Source organism: Heteronotia binoei, unplaced genomic scaffold, assembly GCF_032191835.1.
Source record: "Heteronotia binoei isolate CCM8104 ecotype False Entrance Well unplaced genomic scaffold, APGP_CSIRO_Hbin_v1 ptg000972l, whole genome shotgun sequence".
Lineage (NCBI taxonomy): Eukaryota > Metazoa > Chordata > Lepidosauria > Squamata > Gekkonidae > Heteronotia > Heteronotia binoei.
In genome coordinates, this window is record NW_026800141.1 from 124,777 (window position 1) to 149,686 (window position 24,910).

The 24,910-nt window shown below is 46.8% G+C and overlaps 1 protein-coding gene across 1 annotated transcript; it reads right to left on the reverse strand.

Moving 5' to 3' along the window:
• Positions 1-3,001: 3,001 nt before the first annotated feature.
• Positions 3,002-3,499, reverse strand: LOC132590889 (N-alpha-acetyltransferase 40-like). The gene has a single exon (XM_060263814.1). It carries the CDS (start codon positions 3,470-3,472, stop codon positions 3,029-3,031), a length of 444 nt encoding a protein of 147 aa, XP_060119797.1. The 5' UTR covers positions 3,473-3,499; the 3' UTR covers positions 3,002-3,028.
• Positions 3,500-24,910: the final 21,411 nt, after the last annotated feature.

Genomic DNA, 24,910 nt, shown 5'->3' on the forward strand with positions numbered 1-24,910 from the left:
ATCGCATCAGCGACTCCACTGTAATCTTCTGCAGCTAAAATGACATATGCTGCCACAGAGCTCCAGCACAGAGGAAATGCACAATTATACCTCATCAAGAATCAAGATAAAGGCTCTCCAGTAATGCTTCTCTCTGCATAGCCCAGTGGAACAATTCTTCCATTGATCTGCATTTCTTGCATAATTGAATGTTTAGCATGGTTGCCAAAGAAGAAAAGACGGGACACCTCTTTCCTATTTAGTACATCTGTTGTGAAGCACCCATTGCACAACGGTTTGTGAGATTGCTGTGGGGTTCTTGCTCTGCAGTTTTTCATTTAACAAATCCTAGCTTGCATCCAGCAATGCCGAGAGGAAACTTAAACAGACCTGTGCAATATGTACTGCTCTGTATTACAGCGGCCAGAAAATAATTGTACAAAACCTTTTGCAAGGGGGAGTACAGTAAGTGAGTAAAGCAGGCACAAAATCTTTTTTTCTTGTGATTGCTTTTGTCCAATAGCTCTAGTTCAAGGAGAAATTTTGTGTTGGATCCAAGCCTACATCTGATGAAATATCAGTGCACAGCATACTCCTAGACATGGTTGGATAGTCAAAAAGGTTCATTTGAGTCAAAGCTAAGCCTAATGATAATGCCAGAAATTAGAACTAGGGTGTGTGTATTATCCTATCAAGGAGGTCACCTTTCCATTACCCCTGGAGGAAAAACCCTTTACATAAACCATCCCTGTGTGTGGGTGGGGTATGTGGGTGTTAATGACTGAAAGATCTCCAGAAGAAGCACTCTTGTCCTCTGAAAAACTCCTGTCATTTATATTCTAAAATAACCATGCTGCAAGTTTTCCATACAGTATGCCTTTCTTTGTGGATTTTATCTTCATGTATGATGTAACACTCCCCATACACAAACAGCTGGGAGCAGAGTTTTAACTTGATACTCTTATTTATTCCAGACTATGGTTGCTGTTTGCCCTAGCTGAGGATCACTATATACAAATTCTTATAAAAAAAAAAAACCCTGGCATTTTTGTCAACCATTTTTCCCCCTCTTGCTTTTACTATATACGTGTGAATCATTGCTCTAGCTAGCTTACACAAGGAACTCCTTTGCATATTAAGCCACATACCCCTGATGTAGCCAATCTTCCTGGAGCTTACAGTAGGTCCTGTTCTAAAAACCCTGTAAACTCTTGGAGGATCGGCTACATCAGGTGGGTGTGGCCTAATATGCAAATGAGTCCATGCTACTAAAAAGCCCTGGAAAAAGGCTACAAAATACATCAGAAGTTATCCCTTCAGATGCTCAAGATCTTGTTGACAAGTGCTTTTGAATATCCCGCATTACACTGACCTTCTGATATCTGTCTTTGCTGTGCTTTTTGGAACAAAAATCCCAAGACATAGGAGGTAGTTGTTTTAGTTTCAACTACAATTTGAAGAACATTGTCTGAATGTGTTGTTGAAATCTGTATCCGGATGTCTTAGGTCAAAATAAGACAACCAGCATTCAGTAAGATGAAGAAGAAATATTTATTGCACAATAGAAAGAGCAGAGCAGAACCAACAGGTTCAGGTGCCAAGCTGTGCTCTGACCTGTGACATCAGGTCAAAGCCCTTAATACCCCAGGTGACACTTGAATACATGTTGGCATATAGACAAGACAATTGGATACATAATTCATAACAATGGCTGTCACAAAAAAGCATTGGTATGACATAAACTACTTTCATTGGCTAAGACACTTGGGTTTCACGCTGTAATCTATCACTGGGAAACAGCTATTGCACAGCTAAAATTCGGGGTGCTGTTGTGCTTGCATACAAAGATTAATGACCAGTCCAGACTGGCTGAAGACCCCCGCTGCTCTTACTCCCAGCTAGTACCATAAACAACGTGCTGATAAATATTGGCACATTTTGCAGCTTTCCTTCCCAAGCACATCTGTGTTTCTGGAGAGCTGTCTTGTATCACTAGGCAGTAATCCTTCTCAAGCTAGCCAAAGCAAAAAAAAAAAAAAAACCCAAACCCCCCACCTTTTAGGTGGATTCCTGCTTAGATAAGTTTCTGATGCATCTTGCCAATTGGGTGGGGGGGGGATGTCTTTGGTCAGAACTTAAAGACAACCAAATGGGGCTATTTCTAGAAATGTAGCAAAGTTTTGGAACTAGAAGAGATAATATTGTCAAATACAGCTAGCCTGGCATAGTGGATAGAGTGCTGGAATAGGATCTGGGAGGTTCAGGGTTTGAATCCTCACTCCGCCATGGATGTTCATTGGGTGACCTTGGTCTGGTCACACTTGCTCAGCCTAACCTACCTCACAAGGTTGTTGTGAGGATAAAATGGAGAAGAATGGTGGGAGCCATTTTTGGTCCCAATTGGGAAGAAAAATGGGGTATAAATAAAAGTAAATGAATTCTGATGGAGTACAGAAAACCCTCCTAGAATAGAGTTTAAGAAAAAAGTTGAACTAGACAGAGTAGAATGCCTACAATGTTTTGCATGTGTAGAAGATACATTCCCTTATTCAGTATAAGTTTTGCTTTAGGCTACCAGGTTCTGACAGAAACTTCTGAATGAAATACTCATGCTCTAGTACTTGTCATTTTGCCTGATTCCCTGTTTGCTATTGTAAGTAAATGAGTGTTGGTGAGCTCTTTGGTTGTATCTGAATAAATTTAGGATGTCTGTTTTGCAGAATTATGCAGCTTTCTTGCACAATATATAACTTTTTTTTACTGCAGTCACACACGTCACTTGACTTATTTGCTGCCACCTCCAAATTAAAGACACATAGTTCAAAGTGTGGGGGTGCGTGTATCCATCTGAATTGAGACTTTCTATTTAGGTATCTCCATGTGCCTTTTGTGTCTGCTTGTTTTGATCATAAATCTATTGGACTGATGTTAGTGGGAGTATCTCTGTTCCATCCCCCCCCCCCAAGTTTGAACTAATTAGGTTGACTCAGCCTTCCATCCTTCCAAGGTCAGTATAATAATTGTGTTTAAATACTGCTAACATTACTTTCTACATTTGTGTGCTGTTTGCCACAAGCTGCAGTATCTGTATGAGAAATTTGCACAGACCTTTCCTTCTCACTTTGCTTTTCAGCTGCACTTCATAGCAATAGAGGACCTCCTTTCCACATTCCACATCAAAGCGGAAGTGAGAGAAAGCCACGGGGACTGAACTGTCTTCCAGAGCAATGAGATACCATGCTTGGTCATCTGTCATCTCATCCCATTTCTCCTGGTCTTTCCAACCCCACTCGCTCTGCTTATACAATGTCTGCATGTTTGTCTTCGTCAATTCAAGGGCCCAGTCAAGCATGGTCGGGTCCAAGCTGGATACTCGTTTACATTCAATGGAGACATTTAACCCATTCCTATCATATTTCTTGAACACGGGGAAGGCTTCCAATGGGTCAACCAGTTTGTTGGCAGCTTCCACCTTGGCACAGACAGTGTCCATGGCTGCCTGCTCCTCCAGTCGTTTCTGTTTCTTTTTTCTTTTTTTCTTTTCTTTTTTTTCCAATATTCATCATTTATTGAGATTAGTATATATAACAGATCCATAGTAATAATAAGTATTTAACAATTAAACAAACAAAAATTGCATCGTTCATAATTATCCACTCATCCAACACCCTGTGACCCATCACCCTTGTTGCCCATACTTATCTATCACTGCCTATTGTATGCCTAATACTTGATATAGCTCTCTGGACCACCTTGGCCCCCACAGCCTAGAGGGAACTATGTTCAAGATCACATCCCGGACCCTGTAAATTATTGACAGCCGCCAAAAATGGTGCCCAAATGTCCTCGAATTGTTGTTGTTGCATCATTCGTCGGTAGACCAGCCTTTCATCCACCGCCAATCGCAGCATGTCCTCTAACCATTGCGCTACGGTTCCTGAAAAATCTGTTCTCCACGTCTGCATGATTATCCTCTTTGCCGTCATCAGTGCCCGAAATCCCCAATATCGCTGTGGGCGAGACAACACCCATGTTGACGGGAAGTGGTTTAAAAGAACTTGCATGGCTGTAAATCTGTGCTGACCTCCCAATACGCGGTTTATCCACCTGAGTATATCGCCCCAGAAATCAAGCAGCACCGGACATGCCCAGATCATGTGGCTTAGCCCCGCTTCACTTCCCTGGCATCGCCAACATGCTGGTGAAGTCAAGAGGTTAAATTTATGTAGTCGAACAGGTGTCCAGTAAATACGGAAATGAATTTTTTGCTGAATTAATATCAAGCGTTGATCTTTAGAAACTTTTCGGATCGCCCTGTTAATTGTGAACCATTGGAATGGTAAAATATGAAGGTTCAGTTTCTGTTTCTTCTCCTTCCCTTTACTAGACTTCCTTCCCATAATGGTGGTGGTGGTTACAACCCAACCCCCACAATCTCCTCAGAAATCCGTGGAGGGGGGCAAGAGAACTGAGGGGAGAAGGTATACCCTTAGTGTGCCTGCGCATAGCCCAAAACCCAGTAAAATGAGTACCCAGCTTGCTGAGGGTAAAATGTAGATGACTGGGGAAGGCAATGGCAAACCATCCCATAAAAAGTCTGCCATGAAAATGTCATGATGCAACGTTACCCCAGAGTTGGAAACAAATGGTCCTTGCACAGGGGACTAGCTTTAGCTTTTAGCCATGTCACTAGGAATATTACTTAATGGTGCAAATGTAATGGTGCAATAGCACCATTTTATAAAATGGCAACCCTAGCAAAGCAGTTTGGAGATTGTTAGGAATGGCAGCCACCATAGTGTGATGACCTAGCCTTGTAGGATAGGCAGCTACCGTATAGGTACAAAATTGCTGAATGTAACTTTTAGACAATAACTGTTGGTCCAATGCGGATTTCATCTTGCATCTAATTCAGAGAGTCAAAGTAAGTTATCTGGAGACCATGCTCTTGTCAAAATTCACAGGAGACCTAAAGGAATTGGGATTTCTGAGACTGGCCGACTTCCTATGTGTTGGTAAAAGGTTCCAATATTTGAAATACCTGTGATGGTGATGGAAAGTGCCATGAAGCCAAAGTTGACTTATGGCGACCCCATAGGGTTTTCAAGGGCAGAGATGTTTGTCATTGCCTGCCCCCATGAAGGGACCCTGGACTTTATTGGTGGTCTTCCTTCCAGATATTACCAAGGTTCTGAATAAAACTTTGTTGGTCTTAAAGGTGAAACTTGGCTCCTACTTTGTTCTACTGCTTCAGACCAACACAGCTGCCCACTTGGATCTATCTACAAGGTCAACCCTTTTTAACTTCCAAGATCTGACAAGATTGAGCTAGCCTGGGTCATCCAAGTTAGGGCAGTTGATATATTCCTGGTTTTACAGCAAACAAATCAGCTGTTCATAGGGTTGCCAAGTCCAATTTAAGAAATATCTGGGGACTTTGGGGGTGGAGCCAGGAGACATTAGGGGTGGAGCCAAGATCAAGGCTGTGACAAGCATAATTGAACTCCAAAGGGAGTTCTGGCCATCACTTTTAAAGGGACGGCACACCTTTTCAATGCCTTCCTTCCATAGGAAATAATGAAGGATACAGGCACCTTCTTTTGGGGCTCATAGAATTGGACCCCCTGGTCCAATCTTTTTGAAACTTGGAGGGTATTTTGGGGAGAGGCACTAGATGCTATACTGAAAATTCGATGCCTCTACCTCAAAAAACAGCCCCCCCCAGAGCCTCAGATACCCGCGGATCAATTCTCCATTATTTTCTAAGGGAATAAATCTCCCTAGGGATTAAAAGAGTTCCCAGCAGGCATTTCCCTCCCCTCCCCTCGCTTTCTGACAACCCTGAAGCAGGGGGAGGGCCCCCAAACCGGGGGATTCCCCTGCCCCCACCTGGGGATTGGCAACCCTAGCTGTTCAAGAGGATGTGGTGATTTTGTGAAGAAGGAAAGGGCACTAAGAACATGGCAGGTTCAGCTTCCAAACAGATTATTTGCAAAGATCACAGCATCACTATTGGAAATATTGAGCCATTTAACAGGAGTTAAATCGTCTAGCTCAGGAAAAGTGTGGAGAAAGATTATGCAGCCTTGTCAAGTGTCCTTCTTGGAATGCCAACCTTCTTCCTTCCTGCTTTGAAAGCTGTGCTGTCCACTTGGACTCTTCCCTCTCTTTTCCTTGAATATGAACTCAAAGCCCCCCTATCGCACAAATGCACACTCCCAGAGCAACTTCCTGTGTGATGTGACGTTAAAGTGAGCCAGACAAAGAGAGACAAAAGTGACGGAAGGCCCATAGTGACTAAGGAGAGTCCAAAGTGAGACAGGAAGAAGAAAAGGAATGGAGATAGAAGAATGTAACTCAGTGGGATTGGAGAAGGTTCTATTGTATGCACATCAGAAAAGGGAGAGTGAAGAAGAATGGAGAAAGTCTTGTTGCCCTGCAGTTAATGCTACTTGTGTGAAAATGCTGTGCATATGCTTGATATAGGCAACAAAAAGCAATGGAAAAAAAACCCCTAACTTTCAACTATATTTACAGTTTCTTCAGTGTTTATTTTAAATAACTTCTTCTGTCTTTGGCAAATTTAGCTGCCAGGACTGCTTCATCAGAAAGCAGACCAGTAGGAAGAAAAAGATAAATGTTTTGTTCCCCAACCATTTTCTCATTGGAAAAAGCCATCTCCTACATGTTTATATCCCTTCTGAGGAAAGAGATACCCATATTTCCCTCCCATTGACATGGAAGAAACCATTAATGTTATGTGAGAAAGAACAAACTAGTGTAAAGAAATAAAGGTTAAAAAAAAAAAAGATAACACATTATCTGAAATGTTCATTATTACCTGGAGGGCTTTAGTGAATGTAGTTGTGAGAGGTAGGTTTTATGTATGGTGCTGAATATTTTATATTACAGGTGATTTATGACAAAGCATTCCTGTTTTCAACCTAAAAACTCCCTGTTTGGTTTTGCTTCACCTTTGTGCAAACTAGACCTCTAAGTCCTTGTATATGCGCAATTTTGTTTCCTTGCACCATGTGTTTTGTTTTCAGAAAGGTATACATTTTTTAAACATATTTTGTATATCGGCCCTGTGTTAATTTTCTTTCCACTATATTGGAAGGCTTAGACAATGCACAGAATTTTGCTGACAGCTCTCCTCTCGTTCCCCATTATGGACAAAGGAAGCTTGAGTTCCTGATGCACCAGAAAACTTTCTGCTGCACTATAACTGAGAGGGGGGGGGGGAATCATCATGGGATGTATAGTTTCTTAGAATGAGTCACCAGTGTCCACATTACTGACCCTGAAACTACCAATGTCAGGTTTGTGGAAGGATTTGGATATATATAATGGGAATGCATACTGAGATCGAACTACCAGAACAGTAGTACTTACATCATGGCACATGGAAACCATGTTTGCAATTTCCATCGACCAAAAGAGCCACCATATTTACTTCCATCCCCGGCATGAAGCCTGCTCTTCAGGGAGGCTCATTTCTATACTTAAGGCAGCTTATGGTCCACTAAGTCAAATGGAGTGCATTTATGATGATGGTTTCTTGTGTGCCTGGCAACCCCCATATTTGCAAGCTCAGGCAAGCAGTAAAACCAGGAGGGTTTATTGAACCACTGTAGATGGCTGCATTTGGCTAGGTGTGTCATTCATTGTACAGGCATCTTCTACTCCACTGAATATTCAAGGTTTGTTTATGCAATCACTTATCTGAAAGCAACAACCTGTCAACCTCAAACTCATTTAGACAATGAAGAAAAAGCAGCCCCTAGATAACCCATACCTCTCCTTGTCAGGAATAAGGAACATTTGCTATAGAAATCTCTGATTTATTTCATATCAGTGACTGATATTGCAATGGAAGCAGTGCCATGGTCAGATCACTTTGCCCTTAAGGCTCGTATGGGAGTGTCACCCAAAACCTGTTTAGGCGGAGAGCGTATTTTAGCTCACCCGCGGAGCCAGATGGACCCGCAACGGTTCCTAACGGCTCTTCGGGACACCTGGCCTGCTGGCGACTCCCTGGATGATCTGGTAGAGTCCTGGAACGATGGGCTCTCCAGGGCCATCGAGGAGGTCGCACCCAAGCGCCCTCTGCGTTCCCGCCCGAAGCCGTCGCCCTGGTTCAACCAGGGGCTGCGGCAACAAAAGCGGGGACTCAGACGGCTAGAGAGGCAATGGCGGCGTACTCGAGACGAAGTGACCCGAACATCTTATAGAGAGAATTTGAAGGCCTATGAGATGGCAATCAAAGCCGCAAAGAAAGCGTTCTTTGCGGCTAAGATTGCGTCCGCAACTTCGCGCCCGGCCCAATTGTTCGATATAATTAGAGGACTTACAACACTGCCGCAAGGCAGACCAAATTCTATTGAATTGGAAATAGGCTGTGAGGCTTTTGCGAAATTTTTTGTGGATAAAATCGCGTCACTCCGCCCCGACTCCTCTGCCAATTTTGAGACAGTTAGTGAACCCGAGGCTCCGAGCCTGTCTTCGGATTATACGCTGGATGACTTCGACCCCCTCAGCCTGGAGGAAGTTGACAGGATACTCTTAGCTGCTCGCCCAACTACCTGTAAATTGGACCCATGCCCTTCCTGGCTTATTAAATCTTGCCAGGGTGACCTTAGATATCCTATACGGGATATCATAAATAGATCCCTGAGGGAAGGGCACTTTCCAACGCCACTTAAAGAGGCTGTGGTCCGTCCCCTCTTAAAGAAACCATCTTTAGATCCGGCCCAATTGGCAAACTATCGGCCGGTCTCAAATTTGCCCTTTTTGGGCAAACTCATCGAGAGGGCAGTGGCGATGCAGCTGCAGACTTTCCTGGAGGATGCTTCCATCCTTGACCCATTTCAGTCCGGCTTTCGCCCGGGACATGGGACGGAGACGGTGCTGGTCGCCCTAATGGATGACCTTCAACGGCATCTGGATCGGGGCGGCTCGGCGGTGCTGATGCTGTTGGACCTGTCGTCGGCGTTCGACACGGTCGACCACCGGCTACTGAAGGGTCGCCTCGCCGACGCAGGGATTCAGGGGTTGGCTTTACAGTGGCTTTCCTCTTTCCTTGAAGGTCGGGGACAAAGGGTCGCAGTTGGGGGGGAGCTGTCCTGGAGGTGCACACTTGACTGCGGTGTGCCTCAAGGGGCGGTTCTCTCCCCGATGTTATTTAACATCTATATGCGACCTCTTGCCCAGATTGCCCGAAGGTACGGGCTAGGGTGTCATCAGTATGCTGATGACACCCAGCTCTATCTATTGATGGATGGCCAGCCGACCTGCGTCCCGGAAAATCTAGACCGGGCACTATATGCCGTGGCTGAATGGCTCAGACTGAGCGGGCTGAAGCTTAATCCTGCGAAGACAGAGGTCCTTTGCTTGGGTCGCCGTGGTCCGGAAGGGGGAATCCCCCTACCAGCCTTTGACGGTGCGCCGCTGATAGCGGCGGACAGGGTCAGGAGCTTGGGGGTGCTGTTGGAGCCTTCCCTAAAGATGGAGGCTCAGATAGCAGCCGCTGCCAAGTCCGCGTTTTTTCATCTTAGGCGGGCAAGGCAGTTGGCCCCCTTTTTGGAGCGCGACGACCTAGCAACAGTGATCCACGCCACGGTCACCTCGAGGTTAGACTACTGTAATGCCCTCTACATGGGGCTGCCCCTGTCCCGAACTCGGAAATTGCAGCTGGTGCAGAATGCCGCGGCCCAGCTGTTATTAGGTCTCCCAAAGCGGGAACACATTCAGCCGGGTCTTCGGACCCTGCACTGGCTTCCAGTAATATACCGAGTCCGGTACAAGGTGCTGGTTATCACCTTTAAAGCCCTATATGGCTTGGGACCTGTCTACCTGAAGGACCGTCTTTCCCCGCACGTTCCCCAGAGAGTACTGAGGTCGGGAACACAAAATCTCCTTACTATCCCTGGGCCGAAGGAAGCCCGGTTGAAGTCCACCAGAGAAAGGGCTTTCTCTGTTATGGCCCCTACATGGTGGAATCAGCTGCCGGAAGAGGTGAGGGCCCTGCGGGACCTTGTTCAGTTCCGCAGGGCCTGTAAGACGACCCTCTTCCGGCTAGCCTTTACTTAGCTTGAGAATTTTACTGTAACTTGCTGGATTCCTTTTATATATAGCTGAAATATTTATGTGTATTAATAACTAGGGTTTTATCTGTTTTATCTGTTTTATCTGTTTTAAATATGGATCCCTTTATATGTGTAATTTTGATGGATCTACTATTGGAAGCCGCCCTGAGCCACTTGTGGGAAGGGCGGGATATAAATCTTAAATAAATAAATAAAATAAATAAATAAAATATTACTCTCTTTAATTGACATTCTATATTTGCTCATTTGTTTAAAACTTCATCTTTAGGCTCAAAAGCTATTCTTCTCTTCTTTGTTTGAAACCTGTTCACTGACACATGAATGTTGAATTTCCTGCATCAAACAACTTCTGGGATTCTTTCCTCCTTCTAATTGACAGAATTTGTGCTGAGTTTCGCTGGAGGGAACTTCCTTTCCTGTCAGATGATTCCTAAGTGATAACAGGCCATAATCTCTGTTCATCAGAGGGATGTCCAATTCGACAAATTATACTATGTTTCATACTTTCAGGAGGCAAAGTAGTTGGAGTCCAGAATTCATAACTGATAGTTAAAGATATTATAGCATTGGAAAAAGTGCAGAAAAGGGCAACTAGAATGATTAAAGGGTTGGGACATTTTCCCTATGAAGAAAGGTTAAAACACTTGGGACTCTCTAGCTTGGAGAAACGTGGACTGAGGGGTGACATGGTAGAGGTTTATGAGATTATGCATGGAATAGAGAAGGTAGAGAAAGAAGTACTTTTCTCCCTTTCTCACAATACAAGAACTCATGGGCACTCAAATAAATTGTTGAACAGTAAGGTCAGAACAGATAAAAGGAAGTACTTCTTCACCCAAATTTAATAAACATATTAAATTCACTGCCACAAGAGGTAGTGGAGACTACAACAAGCATAGACTGCTTCAAGAGGGAATTGGATAAACATATGGAGCAGAAGTCCATCAGCAGCTATTAGTCAAAGCATATTGCTGGAACTCTCTGTATGGGGCAGTGATGCTCTGTATTCTTGGTGCTTGGTAAGGGGGACAGTGAGAGGGCATCTAGAGTCCTGGCCCCACTGGTGGACCTCCTGATGACACCTGGTTTCTTTGGCCACGGTGTGACACAGAGTGTTGGACTGGATGGGCCATGGACCTGATCCAACATGGCTTCTCTAATGTTCTTATGTTAATCTCTCTGCAGATAGGTGTAGAAATCAATGAGTTCAACCCAGATTAGGTTTTCCCACTCACAATAGGCACAACTGCCTGTGGGACAAAGCTTTCCTCCCTCCCTTCCCACCATAGCCCATAGGTCCTCCCAAAATGCTGCTTCTGGGGGATGGGGGACCCTCAGGGGCAGCATGAAAGGCAAATCAGGAGTCTGCAGTAGTATGGGGAAATTAGTGGAAATTACCACACTCCTTCTGGGGTGGAAGATCTTGTCTGGATCTAACTCAGTGTGTGTACTGCAGGACAAAAAGAGCACACCACCCCTTCCCCAGGGATCTCCAAGACAACTGGTATGGCATCTACACACATCCTCAGGATGTGCATGCATAGATTCTGTCCCTTGCTTGGGAACACTTGGGAAAGCAGCATTCCATCTTTCAAGGATGGAGCCTCCAGGTGCACATGGACATCATGAGTCAGTGATTGCAGGTGGGTGGGGAGAGTAGGACAAACACACTTGTTCCTGCACCCTCTCGACATGCATTGATTTCAAGGCACGGATGTCATTAGCAGAAGGCATTTGTGACCTGATTGGCAAAGGACCTACGATGGTCAAAGTCCCTGGAATGTCTGTTTTAATAAAATGAGTAGCTGATTGAGGATAACAAGCCATGTCAGTTATGAATGAAAGGAAATGGATTGTACTGGACAAAGGCTTGTTTGTTAGTCCTTAAGGTGCCACAAGACACTAATTGATAACCCATTATAACTGCCTTGCTTCATTTTAAATAAGCATTTTGTGGTATTGTCAATAGAGCTTCTTCAAAGTAAAAAAAATAATTAGGGCTATGGTTCAGTAGAAGATGCCCTGAATTTTGCCTCTGTTTATTTATATCCTACTTTTCTCCCCAGTTGTTCCCCCCAGGGCTTTTTGTTTTGTAGAGGAATCCTTTGCATATTAGGCCACACACCCCTGATATAGCCAATCCTCCAAGAGCTTACAGTAAGCCCTGTAAGAAGAGCCCTGTAAACTCTTGGAGGATTGGCTATATAAGAGGGGTGTGTCCTAATATGCAAAGGAGTTTCTGCTACAAAAAGCCCTTGTTTCCCCTTCCTATTTTTTTCACAACAACTCTGTGAGGTAGGTCAGGTTGAGCAAGCTTCCATGGTAGTTGTGGGGGTTTGAACTCAGGTCTCCCAGGATCCTAGTCCCACACTCTATTCTCTGTGCCATACCTGCTGTTTGAATGCAGATGATTTCAGTTTCAGTCCATGAAAATCTTACTTTGACTAAGACCTTTCAGAATCATTAACACTGAACTAGGTGGACCAATGGTCCTACGCAATACAAATCAGCTGCATATCTCAGATTCCAGCCTCTATACTCAATCATATACAATCATACATGTGCTTCTGAATATTGCATAGCATCTTTTGCCTATTGATATGAATTTATTAAATGCCACAATAGTTTAATTTGAAATTTGCCAAACAACAATAAAGGCTACTTTCGGAAGTGAAGTGATTTGGTTGGATCACTGCAGGTTGTTTTTTTGCAAAGGGAAACATCTGTTAGTTATGATTTTGCTTTTCTGTTGTTTTGGAATTCCTGCGTAGGTGGTTTAATATATTTTGCATTAACATTTATAAATGCCTATCTGGCCAAAAGATGTTTAAAAAGGGTAAACGAAAAACTTTTTAAAAAAATGCATGGAAATATTATTTCTTTCTGATTAGTCAAGAAGGAAAGCTAGCGTTTGTCATAAAACGTTCACATGAAACAGAAAAGTTTAGCAAAATTTCTAAATTAGAATGACTTCAAGGGTGAGATTAAGTGAAGCCACGGAGAGCAAAGCAGCGTCCAGGCTTGGGAATTTCATTAAGGTCAGTTTTATGAACACCTCATTTCCCTTCCTGCTATCAGTCAGAATGTGGCGAGGATAATTAAAATGACATCTCTTACTCTCCCCAAGACAGAAAGGATAAGCAAGAAAATTTACTTCATGAAGAGGCATTACCTGATTATAGTTCAAGCTTAATTATTGAAATGCCACAGTGTGGGACAGAACGCTGAAGCAAATATAAACAGATCTATATATTCTCTCAGCTACAAAAAAGGTTAAGCCTTTTCGCAAAGGCAAATGAATGTCCTTTTAATGTTCAGAAACGGAGTAAAAAAGATGTGCTGGTTCCAATGACTTTTTGAACTACAACTTATTTTTGTCGCTTGCAGCAAACCTGTCAAAAGATTTGCCCTGTTTTTTTTTTGGGGGGGGGGTCAAAGCAGCAGATGGGGCTCATAGCAGTGGCATACCAAGATTGGGGTGGTGGGAGCAGTCCAATCCAGGTTCAGATAAATAGGGGGTGTATTGTACAAGGACAGCCTTCCTGGAGCAGAGTCTGCCTTCCCTGGCCCATTCTCTGAGGCTGCCTGGTGACTTCTGGTGTTTTGTTATTCTTGGGCAAATATTGTGTGCTTGGTGGTTTGAAACCCAGGCAGAGAGCCAGTTTGCTGTAGTGGTTAAGTGTGCAGACTCTGATCTGGGAGAACCAGGTTTGATTTCCAACTCCTCCACTTGCAGCTGCTGGAATGGCCTTGAGTCAGCCATAGCTCTTGCAAGAGTTGTCCTTGAAAGGGCAGCTTCTGTGAGAGCTTTCTCAGTCCCACCTACCTCATAGGGTGTCTAATTTGAGGGAAGAAGATAAAGGAGATTGTAAGCAGCTCTGAGACTCTGATTCAGAGAGAAGGGTGGGGTATAAATCTACGGTCTTCTTCTTCCAACTGTTGTGTGACCACCTGCTGCACTTGGTCACCTTGGCAGGCTGGAGGAGGACTTGCACCTTGATTACTCAGGAAAAAGAGGATCTAATGCAACCCCCACCGCATATCTATAGTTCTCTTTGGAAGACCCCCACAGCATCTTACCCAAAGGGAGCATTTACTAAGGGAAATCTCATGGACAGTAAGTAACAAAAGGCTAAAAGATATGGCACTGGAAGATGAGCCCCTCAGGTCAGAAGGTGCCCAATATACTACTGGGGAAGAAGAGCGGAGGGCAAGTCTAAGTAACCGCAGAAAGAGTGAAGTGGCTCGGCCAAAGCTGAAAGGACGCTCAGCTGTGGATGTGTCTGGTGGTGAAAGAACAGTCGGATGCTGCAAAGAACAATACTGCATTGGAACGTGGAATGTAAGATCTATGAATCAAGGTAAGCTGGATGTAGTCAAACAAGAGATGGCAAGACTGAACATCGACATATTGAGAATCAGCGAACTAAAATGGATGGGAATGGGTGAATTTAACTCAGAGGATCACTGCAACTATTATTGTGGGCAAGAGTCGCATAGAAGAAATGGTGTGGCCTTTATAGTTAACAAGAGAGTGAGGAAGGCAATAATGGGATACAATCTCAAAAATGACAGAAAGATATCAGTCCGTACCCAAGGCAAATCATTCAATATCACAGAAATCCAAATCTATGCCTCAACCACTGATGCAGAAGAGGCTGAAGTGGACCAGTTCTATGAAGATCTACAACACCTTCTAGAATTAACACCAAAAGAAAGATGTCCTCCTCATCATAGGGGAGTGGAATGCCAAAGTGGGAAGTCAAAAGGTAACCAAAACAACTGACAAGTTTGGCCTTGGAAAACAAAATGAAGCTGGGTGTACTGTACCAGACTTGGAGACGAGCGTAGGGCAACATAGTTTATTCCATGGTACAATACAAGATGGGGAGAGCGAGCACGCGGGCCGGATCCCGCATATATACAGTTGCCGGACTATTCTCCCTGCTGGCCGGTCCAATGCCGACCAGCCGTATTTCCCGCCACAAGCTGTGATTGGCGGATCGTTGCGCCCAGCGCGGAGGCACCTGGATGTTTCTCAGTTACCTCCGCGGCTGGGGTGGACTGATGTCATTCTGCTGTTGTGGCCATTATGAACTGGTTGCGCTCTGCGAATGCCATACACTACACTCCTCCCCCCTTAGTTAGTGACATAGTCCTGGAGGTAGGCGGGAGGCCGGCGCTCCCGTGTTGAACGCCTAGGAGTAGCTTGTGGTGCCAGGGCTACTTCCGCATCTGGGGTTTCCCCGGGGGTTTGAGCATTGGTGGGTTGTGGGTCGGGGTCCGAGGGTTGGTCCGCCTCTGCTGGTGTGTGTGGCCGTGGTGCCGGTGCAGGTGTCGTTGGGTGCCCCTCGGACCCTGCCCCCTCCCTCGTTTCTGTGGGTACCTCTGGGAGAGTCCTGCGGCGTAACTGGTCGATGTGCCGGTGTAGGATCTGGCCCCCCTCGGTGGATACCTCGTAGTGGCGGGAGCCCACGACCCGTAGTACCCGCCCGGCTACCCACTCTGGGCCTGAAGCGTAGTTGCGGGCGAACACTGGGTCCCCCGCGAAGAACCCCCTAGCCGCGTCTCTGACCTCCGGGGACCCTCGCACGTCGGGGGCTCTGTCGGGGTTTAGCCGATCTAGCCTTGTGGTGAGCTTGCGTCCCATGAGGAGCTCGGCTGGGCTGACCCCGGTGACTGGGTTTGGAATGACCCGGTTGTCGAAGAGGAACGCGGCTAGCCGGTGGTCCCAATCGTCTTGCACTATTCTGCCCAGGGCCTCTTTTGTTGTTCGGACCATCCGCTCGGCCTGGCCGTTGGTGGCCGGGTGGAAGGGAGCTGACCGGATGTGTCTAATGAGGTACCTCTGGAGGAACGCCTGGAAGTCCCCCGAGGTGAACGCTGCCCCGTTGTCCGAGACTATGGTGTCCGGAATACCGTGGGTGCACAGGACCCTGCGTAGTGCTCTAATGGCTGCTGCTGACGAGGTAGACCCTACGGGGATGACCTCTAACCATTTTGTGTATGCATCTACAATGATTAGGAAGATCTGTCCCTGGAACGGCCCAGCAAAATCAATGTGGAGTCGGGATCACGGTTTCCTTGTGGTCTCCCACCGTGTAGCTGGGGTGCTGGGTGGATCCGGCCGCGACTCCTGGCATGTACTGCATCTCCGGACCCAGTTCTCTATCTCCCCGTCCATCCCCGGCCACCATACGTAGCTCCTGGCCAGGGCCTTCATTCTCACTATGCCTGGGTGTGTTTCGTGGAGTGATTCCAAGACCCGTTTCTGTAGAGGGGGGGGGACTACTACCCTGCTCCCCCATAGTAGGCACCCTTTGTGGGCTGCGAGTTCCTCCCTTCGCATTTTGTAGGGTTTGAACTCTTCCCCCATGTCCCCCTCTGGCCACCCCCTCACCACCCAGTCGAGCACCCGTGCTAGGGTTTTGTTTTTTCCGGTGGCTCTAGCCACCTCCGCCGCGTGGAGGGGCTGCTCCGGAAGTGACTCGATCGACATGACCTGGTGTGCTGGGGCTGGATCGGGGCCTGTGTCAGGGAGCGGCAACCGGCTGAGAGCGTCCGCGTGACCCATTGCCTTGCCCGCCCTGTGTACCAGCGTGTAGGTGTACGAGTTGAGGAATTGATTCCACCTCAACACCCTCTGGGACAGGATTTGGGGAGTTTGGCGGTCTGGGGCCAACAGACCCAAAAGCGGCTTATGGTCCGTCGCTATTGTGAACCGGCGCCCATAAAAATAATCGTTGAATTTATGGACCCCCGCTACTATGGCCAGGGCCTCCTTGTCGATTTGCGCATAGTTCCGTTCCGCCGAAGTCAGGGTGCGTGAGTAGTATGCGACCGGGACCTCCCGGCCATCCGGTAACTGGTGCCCCAGGACAGCGCCCACCCCGTACGGCGATGCATCGCATGCCAGGATGACCGGGAGGCGCTCGTCGAAGTGGTGCAGCACCGCGTTGGAGACCAGGACGTCCTTGACTGCCTGGAAGGCGGCGGCTTGCTTCTTCCCCCACACCCATGGAGCTTTTTTGTCCAGTAACCGGTGTAGGGGTTCGGCGAGGGCCGCCTTGTGGGGTATGAACGTGTGGTAGAAATTGAGGACCCCCAAGAAGCTCTGTAGCTCCGCTTTACACGTGGGGGCAGGGGCTTGAACAATGGCCCTAGTCTTTTCCTCGGTCGGGTGGATTCCCTCCGCGTCCACTGCGAATCCCAGGAACTCCACCCGCGGCACTCCCAGCATGCACTTCTCCCTTTTAACTTTTAGTCCAGCGGCTTGAAAACGGCGGAGCACCTCCCGGAGGTGGTTGCGGAACTCCTCGGGGTCCGGGGCGGCGATTAAAACATCGTCGAAAAACGGCTGGAGTCCGGGGATCCCTTTAAGGAGAGCATCCATTATACTCTGGAAGATTCCCGGAGCCACGCTGACCCCAAACTGTAACCTGTTCACCCTGAACGCCCCCCTGTGGGTAACTATCGTCTGTGCCTCCGCCGTTTTGGCGTCCACCGGGAGCTGCTGGTAGGCTTGTGCCAGGTCCAACTTCCCGAAAATCTTAGACCCCGCCAGGGCTGCCAGCACGTGGCTGACCACTGGCACCGGGTATGGGTTGTCTTGGAGCGCTTTGTTAATTGTGCACTTGTAATCTGCACATATCCGCACGTCTCCATTTGGTTTGACCGGAGTCACTATGGGGGTCTCCCACATAGCGTAATCGACCGGCTCCAGGACCCCTTGGGCTACTAGGCGGTCCAACTCTGCCTTGATCTTGGGCTTCAAGGCGAAGGGGACCCTCCTTGCCTTGAGCCGGATCGGTCTGACCGTCGGGTCGAGCGGTAGGGAGATGGCCGGGCCCTTGTAACTACCCAGCGACCCATCAAATACGTCGGGGAACTCTCCGCACACCTCCCCGAACCCTCCTGCTGTGGCTGTGCGCGCCACCTCTATTCGGATTCCCAAGGGGCCAAACCATGCAAGACCCAACAGGGTGGTAAGCGGCCGCTTGACCACCAGGATGTCTAGGGGGCCTTTGAAGGACCCCCGCTCCACCAGCACCCATGCCCACCCCACTATTTGGACCGGGTTTTGCTGGAAGTCCCGCAATATGAAATTTGCTGGTCGCAGCTGCAGCCCCTGGCCGGGGCGTAGCCTTCTCAGGGTCTCCTCCGCTATTATGGAGATGGAGGAGCCTGAGTCCACTTCCATGGTGCAGGGGGCCCCGTCTATGAGGACCGCCATCGTTATCTTGTTGGGGGTGGTGAGGGGCAAATTCAGTACCTGAAGTGAGGTGGAGGCTGTGGAGTGGGACTCTGCGGCCTCGTGGTGTGCGGTCGGTCGCGGGCAGTTGGGCTTGGCTCGGCAAGCCCGCGCTATGTGGCCGGTCTTCCCGCAGCTTCTGCAGTCCCAGGTCCGGTACTGGCAGTCCCGCCGATCGTGGGGGTCGCCGCAGCTGGCGCATTTCGCCCTTTCGCTGGTGCGCTGACTCGGCCGTTCGTGGGCTCGGGGGCGCTGTGGAGCTCGGGCGGCGGGTCCTGCGGCGCGTCGCGTCTGGAAGGCTTCTCCCTCGTCCTGGTGCTCGGGGTCCAGCTCCTCGTGGTGGGCGGTCTCGGTCTTGGCCCGGGGAAACGTCCTGGCGGTCCTCTCCCACGCTACCGCCTCGCTGAAGGCGCCCTGGAGGGTGAGCTCTTCTTTGGCGAAGAGCTTCTGCTGGAGCCTTTCGTCGCGGAGGCCCCACGTGAATCGGTCGGCCAGGGTTTCCTCCAGCTGGGGAAAGTTGCAGTTCCCGGCGAGTTTGCGGAGGGCCGCCAAGTAGTCCGCGGCTGACTCTCCTGCGGTCTGGTCCCTTTTGTGGAACATGAATCTGCGAGCCACCCGTGAGGGCTGCAGCAAGAAGTGGCCCGTGAGGAGCCTGATGATCTCCTCGTAGGATTTCTCCGCCAGGCGGGCGGACGCCGAGAGACCCTTGGCGATCTCGAACGTGGCTGGCCCGCAGACGCTCAGGAGAACATCCCTCTTTGCTCCGGCGTCGGTGATCTTGTTGGCCCGGAGGTAGAACTCGACCCGTTCCGAGTAGGACTCCCAGCCCTCTGGATTTGCAGGGTCGAAGGGCTCGAGGTAGCCGGTGATTCCGCCCTGGTTGGCCATGGTGGCGGCGGCGGTCGTGTCCGGTCGTTCGTTGCCCAAGATCTCCGTCGTAGCCGATGAGGCTAGAATCCCACCTTCGTCGCCACTGTACTGTACCAGACTTGGAGACGAGCGTAGGGCAACATAGTTTATTCCATGGTACAATACAAGATGGGGAGAGCGAGCACGCGGGCCGGATCCCGCATATATACAGTTGCCGGACTATTCTCCCTGCTGGCCGGTCCAATGCCGACCAGCCGTATTTCCCGCCACAAGCTGTGATTGGCGGATCGTTGCGCCCAGCGCGGAGGCACCTGGATGTTTCTCAGTTACCTCCGCGGCTGGGGTGGACTGATGTCATTCTGCTGTTGTGGCCATTATGAACTGGTTGCGCTCTGCGAACGCCATACACTACACTGGGCAAAGGCTAATAGAGTTTTGTCAAGAGAACAAGCTGGTCATAGCGAACATCCTCTTCCAACAACCTAAAAGGTGACTACACATGGACATCACCTGATGGGCAACACAGAAATCAGATTGATTATATACTCTGCAGTCAAAGATGGAGAAGCTCCTTACAGTCAGCAAAAACAAGAGCTGGAGCTGACTGCGGTTCAGGTCATGAGCTACTCATTGCAAAATTCAGACTTAAACTGAAGAAAACCGGGGAAGCCATTAGGCCATTCAGGTTTGACCTTGATCACATCCCTTATGAATATACAGTGGAGGTGAAGAATAGATTTAAGGGACTAGAGTTGATAGACAGAGTGCCTGAAGAACTATGGATGGAGGTTCGTGATATTGTACAGAAGGCAGCAACCAGCACCATCCCAAAGAAAAAGAAAAGCAAGAAAGCAAAGTGGCTGTCTAATGAGGCTTTACAAATAACTGAGAAAAGAAGGAAAAGGAAAAGCAAAGGTGAAAAGGAGAGATTCACCCAACTGAATAGATGATGCTGTTAAAGTTATGTACATGTTATGTCAACAAATCTGGAAAAAGCAACAGTGGCCACAGGATTGGAAAAGATCAGTTTATATTCCAATCCCAAAGAAGGGTAATGCCAAGGAATGTTCAAACTATCACACCATTGCACTCATTTCACATGCCAGCAAGGTCATGTTAAAGATCCAACAAGCTAGGTTTCAGTAGTATGTCGATCGGGAACTACCAGAAGTTCAAGCTGTGTTTTGGAGAGGTAGAGGAACTAGAGATCAACATTAGCTGGATTATGAAGAAAGCATGGGAGTATCAAAAAAACATCTATTTCTGTTTCATTGACTACGCTAAAGCCTTTGATTGTGTGGATCACAATAAACTGTGGCAAGTCCTTAAAAAGATGGGAGTACCAGACCACCTCATATGTCTCCTGAGAAACCTGTATAAAGGCCAAGAAGCAACTGCCAGAACAGAATATGGAACAGCTGATTGGTTTAGAATAGGAAAAGGAGTTCAACAAGGATGTATATTGTCACCCTGCTTATTTAATTTATATGCAGAGTACATCATGCGGAATGCTGGCCTGGATGAAGCACAAGCCAGAATTAAGATTGCTGGGGAAAACATCAACAACCTCAGATATGCAGATGACACCACTCTAATGACAGAAAGTGAGGAGGACCTAAAGAACCTCTTGTTGAGGTTGAAAGAGGAGAGCACAAAAGTAGGCTTGAAACTCAACATCAAAAAAACTAAGATCATGGCATCCAGCCCCATCACACCTTGGCAAATAGAAGGGGAAGATATGGAAGTACTGACAGACTTCACATTTCTGGGGTCCAAGATCACTGCAGATGGTGACTGTAGCCATGAAATTAAAAGACATTTGCTCCTTGGGAGAACAGCTATGGCAAACCTGGGCAGTATAATAAAAAGTAGAGACATCAGCTTGCCAACAAAAGTCCGTATAGTCAAAGCGATGGTATTCCCAGTAGTAATGTATAGCTGTGAGAGCTGGACCATAAGGAAGACGAAGTGCAGAAGAATAGATGCTTTTGAGCTGTGGTGCTGGAGAAGAATCTTGAGAGTCCCTTGGACTGCAAGAAGATCAAATCAGTCAGTCCTAAGGGAAATGTTCCCTGGAAGGTCAGATGCTGAAGCTGAAGCTCAAATACTTTGGCCACCAAATGAGAAGGGAGCACTCACTGGAGAAGATCCTGATGCTGGGAAAGACAAAAGGCAAAAGAAGAAGGGGACTACAAAAGATGAGATGGCTGGACAGCATTACTGATGTGACAAACACGAATTTGAGCAGACTTTGGAGGATGGTGTCAGACAGAGGGCCTGGTGTGACTTCGTCCATGGGGTCGCAAAGAGTTGGACTGTGTGACTGAACAACAACAACCACAAGTATGAGTCATTCTTTGCCATTACATGTGAATCCAGCCCCTAAGGATGTTCTCATTAGTATGGTACGAAACAGCTTATTTCCTTCAGGTAGATATGCAAAATAAGACCTTTTATTGTTCAAGAAACTAATTAAAAATGCCTCGTTCTCTGTCTTTCAGTATGGGATAAAAAAAAATGATCGTCTCTGTTCTGTGTCAATGATAGGCTCCCTCAAATGAACTCACCTTCAAGTCTGTTTGTTTGTTTGAAGTAGCTTTGTGTTCAAAACTGGGGAAAATATGTCTAATTTTTGCGTGGTGCCATCATCAGTGACATAGCTTCAGAAGGATGGAATGAATATTTTAGATGCACACGCATATCAGCCAGCCTTAAATGTTTATTCATTGAATCTTATTTGAGTCTTCATAGGTTTACATTATCTCTTTTCCTTAGGTTTACATCGGGGGTCCTCAGTCTTTTTGAGTCTGCAATTGCCTCTGAAGTTCTGACAAAGGGTGGTGGGCATAACTGCAAAAATGGGTACTGCAGAATAAGGAGCCAACCATAACATGCCAGGGATCAAGGTTCTACACAAGTCTAATGTTAAGTTTCAATATTTCAGGCAGAAGCCTTTTAATCTGCACAGCCAATCAGAAGTCCTGTTGGAGAAAAGCTACACCTAGCCCCACCCACTTTCTAAAAAGACTTGATGCATGCCAAGAAAGGTGCCAGCAGGTCCCATGGCACCCATAAACACCACATTGGGGGTCCCTGGTTTCCATTATCTCTTGTTAAAGTCATGGAGATATGAGAATTCTAATGAAGTTGCTGAAAAGACTGACTGAGCTCTTAAGGCCATTCAACAGAACAACAGTGCTGAAGGTTCTAAGGAAGCCCCATAGGTGAAAGTAACTTAACATTCTGACCAGCATGGATGATCTCGTTAGACTGGAAGGATGTTCCTCCAGTCTAAGTAGCCCTTTCTCCAACTTGTGGCTCTCCTGTTCGAGGAAGAGTCACTAAAATTTGGAGAAAAGCTTCAAACTCAGTTTAGTAGAGGATGCTGGCCAGTGGCGCCTGAAGCAGAAAATGTGAGCTGCTTTCTCATACTGCCTATTTTCACCCCTAAAGCCATAATAGTTTAACTAGTTAATCTTTGCAGAGAAGGCACACCTTATTTAACATAAGGTGGTGGTGGTGGGTTTTTTTTTAAAAAGGCATATCCTCCTCTCTTTCAACTTTTTTAAAACAAATTGGAAACATAATGATGACATAATCAGTTTTGCAAAAATAAAACAGCACACACACAAAAAGGACAAGCATCTATACCAAGGAAACACCACTAAAAGGTTTAGGAATTGTCCATTTCTTTTGTCTTTTGAAGGCAGGATTGGGTGGCTTTTCCAGCTGTGATAGATCCTACTTTAGTTCTGTGAGACCTTGTATTCTCATTAAAACACAGATATCTGTATTGATGCCTGTAATTGTGTGTGTGTGTGTGTGGTTTTTTAATGTGCACATGTGTATGTTTGCTATCTAGCCTCATTGAGTAAGAGTTATTCAGCATCCCCCCTCCTAATACAAAGGTCCACTGAAAAGTGTGAGATAATCAAAGCCTTATTGGGCAGTTTCCATTCTGATGTGAAGCTTCAGTGTTTCTTCCAATGCAGTTTTCTTCTCATGAGTTTCCCTCATGAGACATCACCTTGAAATCCTAAAATAGCAATATGTACTCCAAGAACTCTGATATCAGCAGGAGGCAAAATAATTTGGGGGGAAAATGGAATCTTGTTATGTTGCAGGCAGAGGTAATGAAGGAATAGCTACTATTGTTCGTACTGATGCTCCAAGGGACATCACATCCAAATATACCATCCCTACAATGTGTGCTATTTACTTTCTTTTTTGCCTGAAATTCTCTCTCTCTCTCACACACACACACACACACACCCTTCAGAAGCTTGATGTTTAGGACTGCCATTCTGTAACTACTACTGCTGACCATAATACAGGGATAATGAACCACAAAATGAATATTGATGCTCCATCTTCTGATAGAGTGACCAGCAGAACGCAGTACCACTGGCATTGCAAGCTTAACAGAACTAATCTCAAAGCAGAGTCACAAATCCATGCTAGGAGGTGACATTTTTCAAACTCTGTGCAAGAAAATGTGAAGTGACCAACAACAACAACAACAAAAAACCTTGGGCAAAGGGAGAAAGGGCACCCCTCTTGAAACTGACATGGCTAATCTGAAACTGACAACAGTGTTTCCAATCTGGAGAATTCCACCCCTCCCTTGTTGCTTTGAAGTTTGGTAGACATTTTTGTTTGAGTGGAGACAGTCTGTCTGGAAATATATCAATTCATGAACTGGCATGAACCTCCATGGACAGCTTGGAAGTTCATGGAAAGTTTGTGCTGGTTGACCTACCATAAACTTCAGTTCATGAACCATGAACTTTCCAAAATTTGTCACAAATTTTAGTTCGTAAGCTGGTTTGTGCCCATCCCTGCTCTCCACCAGCTTGTTGGGGTGGAAGCACTCTGTGAGTGATGCCTCACAGAGCTGCTGACTACTGAGGAGAAGAGTTGTTTCAACATACTCTTTTTTCTGCCCTAAGGAGTCTCAAAGTGGCTTACAATCACTTTCTCTTCCAACAATCTTGTGAGGTAGGTTGGAGTGAGAGAGTCTTGAGGGAGTTGAGACTAGACCAAGGTCACCAGCAGGCTTCATGGGAAGGAAAGAGGATTCAAACCTGGTTCTCAAGATTAGAGTAGAAAGCAATATGTCATTTGCATTGCTCTTAGCAGTGATAAAGCCATCAATTGCAGTTGTTTTGTAGACTTTTCCAGAGTATGTTAATCTGAGTTCATCCTCAGGGCCAGCCTTCCCACTTGGCAAACTAGGCATTTGCCTAGGGTGCTGGGCTGGGGAGGGTGCCAAATTGGGCCCTCAGTTGGAGCGTGTTGCCAAAGATAAAAAATAGGGGAGGGGGCAGCCCGGGGGCAGAGCCAGGCAAGTCTGCCTGGGGCACCGTGCACCCTAGGGCCACCCCTGTTCACCCTTTTCCACTCCCCCCCCCCAGCTCTTAGAAGGATTCATGGCTTACAGCTGCTATTCCAAATGGCAAACCGTCCTGCTTTGTTCTCCAAAGTCCACCACTGTTACCCACTATGCCATGCTGGCTGTTAAGTTTCCCTAGGGCTTTGCAAGTTTTCTTTCTGTTGCAAATAATAGTTGAAATTTTATATTAAAAATCATATTGTAGCTGTATTAAAATTTACAATAATATATATTGACTTAACTATTTAGATTGTTGTGGGTTGGAACTAGCCAGCTCTTTCACACCATCTCACCTTACCACAGCCCCTG

Coding starts and splice junctions, on each gene's coding strand:
- LOC132590889 (XM_060263814.1), bottom strand. CDS start 3,472: ATGGACACTGTCTGTGCCAAGGTGGAAGCTGCCAACAAACTGGTTGAC.